General features: G+C 45.3%; 1 protein-coding gene across 2 annotated transcripts in view; it reads left to right on the forward strand.

The window, feature by feature from the left end:
• The window catches only part of SORL1 (sortilin related receptor 1), a 163,726-nt gene that overhangs the window by 31,344 nt on the left and 122,833 nt on the right, over nucleotides 1-9,549 (forward strand). For both annotated transcript variants that reach the window (XM_025893456.2, XM_025893457.2), the window contains exon 6: nucleotides 4,649-4,829. In XM_025893456.2, coding sequence (XP_025749241.1) covers nucleotides 4,649-4,829 — 181 coding nt within the window. The remainder of the gene's footprint in view (nucleotides 1-4,648; nucleotides 4,830-9,549) is intronic.

The raw sequence follows: 9,549 nt of genomic DNA on the forward strand, positions 1-9,549 counted from the left end.
TTCGGGACAGTGTGTTGGGTGAAGTTTGGGAAGGGACATTGGTATCCAAATATGCGGTGCTTGGTAAAGGAATCTGGACTGAATTCTGAAAGCAGCGAGGAGCCCCTGTAGGGTTTTGAGAAGGAGAGAGAAATCAACAGGGCTGGACTTGAAGTCAAGTTTGTTGCTAGTCGTACTTGCTTCTGATCTTTCACTGTTACAGGATGCAGTATTTAATCTTGAATAGATGTACTTCTACACGTGTGGGCGAATGGGCAGAACAGATTCTCAGGAGCAGACATGCTGGGTCAGCGGGTCACTCAAACCCTTCACACTTAGCAAACTTGATTCCTCCTACATTGACCCTTGACCTTCACTGCCCCCAGTCAGCTGCCCCTGGAATCTTCCCCATTTCAGTTTTTAGTAGCTCAGGCCAAGAACTTGGAGTCATCACTCATTTCGTGTTTGTTTCATGCTTCACCTTCTACCTATCAGGAAATCCTGTTGTCTCTACCTTTGGTTTATATCCAGGATCTACTGCTCAGCTATGACTTTACTCCAAGCCACCACTGTCACTCATTAGTTGTCCACCTGGTCTTTCCACTATTACTCCTGTCCTTCTGCAGTTAATTCTCAGGACATGGCTGGGTTGATCTTCGTAAAAACAGGTCAGATCATGTTGTTCCTCTCTCTACTTTGAACTCTTTATACACCATCACTTCTCTCAGATTAATGCCAAGCATATTCCTACCACAGGGCCTTTGCACTTGCTTTTTTCCCCTGCCTAGATTGCTCTTCTTCAAGATATACTTATTGCTTACTCCCTTATCTCATTCAAGTCTACTTAAATAACACTTTCCAAATGAGGCCGATCCTAAGGATCCTCTTAAAATTGCAACTACTCCCCTGTCATTTACTGTGCCCTGATCTGTTATTTTTTTGCATAACACTTAACCACATTCTAATATGGGATTGTTTGTCTTTCTCTCTTTGATAGAATGAAAGCTCTACAAAGGCAGGGGCTTTGGTCAGTCTTGTGCACAGATACATCCCCAGTGAATAAAGCATTGAAATTGTAACTTTGGTAGAGATTGCCAAATCTATGAAGAGTGTTAAATTTTGCTCTCATCTCAGTAACATAGAACTATGCTTCTCTCCACAGTCAATGTGTTAGGTAAGACAGAGTATCTCAGTATAGTCTTAGTTTGAATTTTTCTTATTATGAATGAGTTTGAACATCTTTTAACGGCTTAAGCATCATTTTTATTTCCTTTTTTTTTTTTTTTAAGATTTTATTTTTTTGACAGAGACACAGCGAGAGAGGGAACACAAGCAGGGGGAGTGGGAGAGGGAGAAGCAGGCTTCCCGTGGAGCAGGGAGCCCGATGCGGGGCTCGATCCCAGGTCCCTGGGCTCATGACCTGAGCCGAAGGCAGACGCTTAACGACTGAGCCACCCAGGTGCCCCACGTCATTTTTATTTCTATTTTTATGACATGTCTTTTCATGCCCTTGGCCCTTTTTCTGTTGAATGGTTAGTCTTTTTTATTGGTTTCCAGGAGCTCTTTGTATATTTGAGGCTAGGCCTTTGTGACACGAGATACCACATGTGTGTGTTCATTTATAATTCTCGGTTTATCATTTGTGTTTTGAGGTTTCCATGTGGTTTTGAGTCCTTATTAAATGCAGTGGTACATACTGTATCTGTGCTTCTTTTAACTCTCTGTTTGCAGAGGAATGTATTTGAGTTGGTATTGCTTCCTTGGTGAATGAGGACAGTAAAGATGGGAGGGAGGCCAGGGAGGGGTCCTACAGCTGAGTATCTCCAGGCTCCACTGGACTTCCTTTTCAAAGAGGCAGCTGTTTCTGATCCTTTTGTTTTTTTCCTTGGACCCAGGTTGTAGTGTCTTAGTGAAATTATGACCACAGTCTTTTCCAAGTATAATCTCTACCCAAGAAGTACCATTAGAACTTCCTTTTGCTTTATTTGTGTTTTAAGGGGACAAATTGCCCTTTCATCTGCTTACGTAACCGTATATTAAGAGGGCACACTAGCAGGATGACTGAGTAAAGGAACATCACATTGGGGAATTTGTATGTTGTACCTTTTGCCTCCATGCACATATGCCGATATCTTAGGGGAAAGGCCTGGCCTGTCTTATTTTAGATAATTACATGTCTGGTGTCAGGGCATTTCAGGCCATTTGGAGGATTTTCCCCTAGGATTTCCCATGATAAGTGAGAGTGTAATCTAACCTTTCTGAGAATAATGGCATACATTTGTTCAATAATGCGGGGCAGCCTGGGAGCAGCAGGAGTTTGGAAAACCAGTGGTCTGTGGAATCCAGAGCTGGAGATCAGCAAGGTGGGACAGTGGAAGGGCAGGGGGGCGGGACTCAGGGACGCCCCGCCGAGCATCACAGAAGAGTTGTAGGTGAGGCCCGGTGAGGACTGCTGAGGTGCTCAGGATGGAGCAAGGCTTGGAATTTTCAAACGAGGGCCCAGAGACCAGATGGAGTGGAAGGCTAGCGATGGCAGAGTAGCCGAGCTTGGAGGCGGAGTGGCTCTCAGAGACGGGACGGCCACAGAGGGATCACGGAAGAGAACTGGGAGGGAAGTCACAGCTCTTTCTATCTCTAGGTACTGCTTTTGTTTAGGAAAAGAATAGCCGAGGTGAGCTCAGTCTCAGAATTCTCTGAGTGAAGGTCCCTTCCTCTTTGCCTTTTTAAAAATATCCAGCAGCTTTGTTTTAATTTGCATATCCTCTAGGGTAGAGGAAGTACTTTAATCAGTACTTCTAATTGTGGAAGAGAAGAGAACATGCCACCACCCCCACACATACGCACGCAGAGCGTCTGATGATGAGCAGTTGTCTCCTGCACTGGGGCCAAACCTGCTGGCTTCTCCAGTGCTCTGCTTAGACTCCAGATTGTGGGGCCAAAGTCATGCCTTTTGGTTTTCTATTTCTTCTCTCCCCCTTCCTTCTTTCCTTCCTTCCTCCCTCCTTCCCTCCTTCCCTCCTTTCCTCCTTCCATCCCTCCCTCCCTCCCTTCCTTCCTGTGATCCTTTTTAAAAAAAATTTTTTTAAAGATTTTATTTATTTATTTGACAGAGACACAGTGAGAGAGGGAACCCCGCTGAGCAGGGACCACTCCCCCCCCCGCGATGCGGGGCTCGATCCCAGGACCCTGGGATCATGACCCGAGCCGAAGGCAGAAGCTTAACGATGGAGCCACCCAGGCACCCCCCTTCCCGTGCTCTTGACAGTATATCTTTGAAGGAATTTTATATCCAAGCCTTCATTACCCTGAGAGCCATCATGCATATGGCACTCTGCAAAGACGGGTCCGGAAGCGAGTCCTGCCTTTCTTTGGGTCATCCCTGCATCCTCCCTCTGAGGCTCTACTGATTTTTCCCATGTGCTGAATGGTCTGCCTGGCCTGGTGTCTTATTGAGCATTAGGAAACCTGAGGCAGAGTAGTCCTCCCAGCTGTTGTTGGGGGCTTATTTGGGGGAGACTCCTGTTCTGAGATTCTTCTTGAGGGAGTTTGATCAAGTCAACCTTAGAGTTTTCAGTTTGGAGTAGCTTTTCTACCGTGGTCCACGGATTCAGTGCAGCAAGATTCAGTTCAGCTGGGAGCCCTGTAGGACAAAAAGAAATATAAGACATGGCCTTTAAAGGCATCTGTACTCTCTCTAGGAAGCTCAGACACATTATGGTGAACAAGAGAACACAGTGAATAAGGAGCACCACGGTGAATAAGAAGCACCATTGTATAAAGTCACGAGAGTGATTCCAAAATCCACCCACCCAAAACAGTTTTCTACCTTTGTTTGAAACTCACATAACATTAATACGTAAGGTTTGGAATTGAACACTGCAGAGGTATATCGTGGGTATTGGGAGGAGGGAGGAGAGCTTTGGAGGAGGGCTTCCTGGAAGAGGGGCCTTGAACTTGACCTCAGAAGAATAGGATTTCAACATGCAGGTCAGAGTGCACGCGGGGCGGGGTGGGGGCCTCCCTGCAGAGGGGTGCTCTGTTGATGGAGCACAGGGAGTGGGGGGGAGCAATGAGCTCTGAGTTTCTGAAGGACATCAGGGAGATCAGTCCATGTGAGAATGAGTTTGCAAAGGAGCCTCGCAGAACATGACTTTGCACTGGTAGGATGACTCTGGATTGCACAGATCATCGACAGTGGCCCAGGACGGTAGACAGAAAGGGCAGGGACTGTTAGCAAGATCAGGCTCACTGGTTTCTCCTGTGGTTTCTTCTAGAGCTGTTCTGAGAGCGTATGGGCCTGGGAAAACATTCATTCTCTGAGGTTTACAACTTGAGGCCAGAAACTCACTGACAGCCCCAAGCAGTCCCTTGTTGACTGATTCCAAAACACCCCACCTTTTACTTTTCCTTCTTTTTGCTCATCTCAAGCACGGCCAAGCCTTGCCTTGAGTGACACCCAGGGCACTTTGAAGAGACCAGTAACAACATCAACACTTGACAAATGGCAATCACTTTCCCTCCCCACTGAGCCCAGGAGCAACCAAAGGGCTCTGTGGCAGAGAGCGTGGGATCGTGTCCCTCAATTCCATCAGGCTCTCTGCACAGCAGAACCTCGGTGTCTCCAGTTGCCTAAACAGAGCGATGATAGAAACTGCTCTCCTTCCTCTAGGGGTATCGATCCCTATGACAAGCCCAACACCATCTACGTGGAACGGCACGAACCCTCTGGCTACTCCACGGTTTTCCGAAGTACGGACTTCTTCCAGTCCCGGGAGAACCAGGAGGTGATCCTGGAGGAAGTGAAAGACTTTCAGCTTCGGGACAAGTACATGTTTGCTACAAAGGTGGTGGTAAGTTGAAGGCGCTGAGGAGCGTGGAAACTCCTTTTGAGTTTGCTTTCAGAGGTTCGGCATTTTGTGATTGAGCCGGTGAGTTTGAGTAGGCAGGAAAGGGATCAACGCGCCCCGGGGAGCTTGACTGAGGGGCACTGGATATAGACAGACATTCCCGTGGGGCTTGGATGGTCCTGGGAGGTCAGAGGAATGGAGAAGCTCAGACAGCCACTCGGGATGTCTCTGGGCTCTCGGAACGTGGTTGTTTCCTGGTAGCCAAGCATCCTTGTCAAACACGTGTTTCTTTGACATCCCAATTAAAAGAACACAGAAAGGAGGGGTGGGGCTCCATGGCAATTTGCTTTAATCTCGCCGCCTGATTTCCTTTCAGATTAGGCCAATGTCTTTGGGAATTTTGGACACATGTTAATTTCCATGGCTAATAGAATGTGTAGTCATTGGCTAGTGGGAGTTAATGCTCTAAGAAAAGCAGTGATTAAACTTCCAGCTGTCAGTAAGTAGCTTAACTCTCAGCCTTTGGGAAAATCTTCCCCTTGATTTGATGTGTTGGATGGAGCCAGATGCTGGGGAGGTGGGGGGAGAGGCTTGCTCATTTAAAACCAGACTTGATTATTTAACAGGGCTTGCCTTGTGACTGTCTCAAGTTGTAAGCAGCAACTGCACTGCCCTGTGTAAAGGAACAACACCGTCCCAAGGAGAGCAGGTTGGGCCGCTATCCTGGAGTGCCGTAGCTTATTTTCTTGATGGGGGCCATTCCCTCCTTGACCTCAGGCTCTGCAGATGGCCGCTGGTAACTGGCAGGCGCTTTGTGTTCTGTCACAGTTAACCTTAGGGACTAAAATCAGGTGTAATGTTTTCCTCCAGATTCTCACTTAAAATATATCATGGGTAGCTGGCCAGGTAGAAGCAGGCCACTCCCTTTGGTAGGATTCCAGGGTCGAGAGAGGACCTCCCCAGCAAGGAAAGCAGAGAGTAAGGTTGAGATGAGAAGAGAAGATGTGGGTGGCTTAAAGGCAAGAGGGGTGCCCCATTACATACTTTGCAAAATGTTTTTTAAAGCCACTATAATTATGGCAGTTTTTCTTCTGTCAGGCTGTTTGCATTGGGTCAGTTGCTGGATCATTCCTTTCCTGCCTTGCCTATCACTTTCTCTCTCTTTCTCTTACACACACACACACACACACACACGCACGCACGCACGCACGCACAGTGGCCCAGAAGGCAGGCATCCTTGGATTGCCTTGGGCAGGGGTGTGGTGAGGAGGGAGCGCAGGGTGGGGAACCAGGCCTGAGGACTGGTACCTTGTGACATCTTCTTGGCAGTCCCGAGGTCCCGAATTGCCTCTTGTCTTTCAGTGTTCCTGGGTCTTTTCTGTTTTAGTTCCTTGGGCCTGAATTTATTTATATGGTTTTAATTCCTTGATTCTAAGACACAGTGACTGATTCTTAGATTTGCCTACTGACTGATTCAGGGGTGAGGTGGAGAGCCATTGTGCGTTCCTCTTATCCCTGTTTTTTCTGGATCTCACACCCAAGAGCTGAAGAGAGATTCCAGTGGGAGCTTTCTAAGCCCTCCGTTCCACCCTAATGGCTATGTTTGCTGTCTTGCCATAGCTGATATGCAGGGTGGCTGGGAACAAATTTATTGTTATTCCTGGCCAGTGGTGAGATCAGGGGCTGTGTCTGCCTTGTTCATCACTGATGTGGTACCCAGTATCTTGCACAATGCTTGCTACATAGCAGATGCACAGTAGTTGAATGAACACCATCTCTGCCCACCTGACTGAGAGAGCAGAGGCCAGTGGATTTTTCAGGGGGGTAGTAGGAGGTCTTAAATGATTGCTACTTTCTTGGTCAATTCTCACCTCTCTGTATGGTTTATTTATTTATATGATATTGGTGACAAACCTGTAGTTATGTGTTGGCTTCATCTTTCAGCACACGGATGGGCCACCGGATTCCAGGGTCAGTGGTGTTAGCTAGAGGCTCTAGGTCAGAGGAGGTGGGCCACCACATGGAAGTGTTTCTCAAATTGTGGTCTTAGGAGCACTCTCAGCACCATCACTCAAGAGCACTTGTTCCAAAAGTGGATTTCAGGGCCCAAATGCATTTTTTTCTCAGCATCCCTAGGCTGCCTAAGAATCTCCAAAATTTGAGAAGCTCTTCCCTGAGGTCTTCTGTATGCAGAAGCTTTCGATAATAGCATCATCAAAGGATCATTGTAGATTGGATAGGTTGATGAGGGAAGAGACCCAACAGGCCGTGGATGTTAAAATGAGTGTTTTCCCCCTTTTAATTTCTTCCTTTTTATTACATTAGATTGCTGAGCCATAAGGATAAACAACATTGGCCTTGGTTGGATAACCGTATCAGTGGGAGCGTTGTGAGGTCTGCAAGTGTAACTTCTTATCTGGGGTGTGCTTAGCACTCAGGCTGCCTGGGTTTGGGGAATTCTGAGGGACCTTAATATTAAATGGATTCAAATCAAATTAGGAAAGTCAAGGAACTAATTGCAAAACCACAGAAAATTGGTTTTGGGTGATTAACTCTTTTGCTTTTTTCCAGTACCATGAACAATTATAATTCTTTGCAGGTTAGCTCTTTAGAACACGTGGGGACAGCCATCTGGATTCTGGACTGGAGCTGGTATCTGAATCTTCAGAATACCCCTGTGCCCTGTTAGCCTGGCTCTTATTTTGTATGTGCTTTGTTTCTGATGCCCTTTGATATTTTTTTTTAAAGATTTTATTTGCTTATTTGAGGCGGGTGGGAGAGGGGCAGTAGGAGAGGGAGAGAGAGAATCTCAAGCACAATCCATGCAGATTGGAGTGCCCGATGTGGGGCTCGACCCAACGACCCTGAGATCATGACCTGAGCTGAAATCAGGAGTCGATCGTTCAACCGACTGAACGACTCTGGGGCCCCCCTTTAATATTTTTTTAACCCAAGTTTAATTTTTATTCCATGTTTTTTGACACGACGTTCACTTACTTGTCTTAATAGTCTACATCAAAATGATAGGCCATTGAGGCAGCAATGAGGCACTTTTGCAAACTGGACCAACATTGATTCGTTAACTTGGCAATAGACAGCTGTTAGGTTCTTTCTGGTAGATATCAATAGTTGCCAGAATGTTGGAGATAAGTGAGGGCTAGCTGCTCCTCTGTAGCTTCACCACCAGCTTATCATGAAAGCCAGGTCCACACCTTTCTTGCACAAATGTATGTCAGTAAGCAAAGACCTAATGTATGGGCTTGATGGCATCTCCTCTCTTCTTCTAGGTGATGCAGACACAATGTTCTAGAGCAGGGATTGGCAAACTATGGCCCCCCTTCACTCATTTTTGTCAATAAAGTTTTATTGAAACAGCTATGCTCCTTTGCTTACATGTTGTCTATCACTGCTTTCATGTCACAGTGGCAGAACTGAACAGTTGCATGGAGGCAGGATGGCTCACAAACTCTAAAATACTTCTATATGGATCTTTACAGAAAACCACCCTGCTGTAGAGGCAAGATTCTGTTACCCTTTGCGTTGGCATCAGGCAACCAGAATCCCCTCGTGTAAAAGCTTGATAAGTCATGGGCATTACCCTGAAAGTTCAGGTTCCAGGCCTCCTTAAATTGTTATGCCCTATTCATGCCAGACTGTTGTCTTTAGGATGTTATGGCCAATTCAGATATCTTGCATGCCACTGATCTCCCAAAAGAGCTCATTTGTACTTTTCGCTATTCTGACCTACCAACCACTATTGAAAACCAATTTCTCATCTTCATTATGCTAATTTAAAGTCTCTAATGTTGGTAGAGATAACAAGAAAACTTAGTAATCATCTCAAGATTGTGGGCTTCTCTATGAAAAGTTAGCTGACCACAATTGGAGCGTGATTTTTTTTAGGATAACTGACCAAAACCAAGCTATTGACGAGTTACTTTAATTATAACATTATTTAAATGTATGTAAACATAAAGCTAGGTATAAACACTTAATGCATATAATTTATAGGCAACAATAAAACCCAAACATAAATAAAACTATAATACCAATAAATTTAATATTAATTTTTATAACACCTGTATTGAAATATAATTCCTAGGCCATAAAATTCACCCTTTTAAGGTATACAGCTCAGTGGTTTTTAGCTTATTCACAAAGTTGTGTAATGCTTATCACTATCTTAATTCCAGCCCCTGCACCCCCATTCCATTCCCCTCCCCTCCCTGCCCCTGGCAACCGTGAATCTATTTTCTGCCTCATAGAATTGCCTGTTCTGGACATTTTATGTAAAGAGTATCTTATACCATGTGACTTTTTGTGACTGTGTTCTTTCCTAGTATAATGTTTTCAGATTCCATCTGTGTTTATTACAGATCATCAGAATTAATGTGTCTTTAGGCCCACTGCCTCTCTCTTCTGCCGGTTCAGATCTCTTGTTGAACCCCTCTGGTAATTTTTTTCTTGTGCGTTATTGCCCTTTCTCACTCAAGAATTTGTATCTGTATAATTTCTGTTTCTTTAGTGATACTCTCGTTTAGTGAGATCATGTTCTCATACTTTCCTTTAATTCTTGTGACACGGTTTCCTTTAATTTTTTGAACATATTTATGATAGGAGATTTAAATGTTTTGTTTGTAAGTCCATTATCGGGCCTTCCTCAGGAACAGTTTCTGTTGACTCGTGTGTGTGTGTGTGTGTGTGTGTGTGTGTGTGTGTGTGT

The sequence above is a fragment of the Callorhinus ursinus genome, unplaced genomic scaffold (assembly GCF_003265705.2).
Source record: "Callorhinus ursinus isolate GAN/ISIS: 27379988/994484 unplaced genomic scaffold, GSC_fseal_2.0 scaffold19, whole genome shotgun sequence".
Taxonomy (NCBI): Eukaryota; Metazoa; Chordata; class Mammalia; order Carnivora; family Otariidae; genus Callorhinus; species Callorhinus ursinus.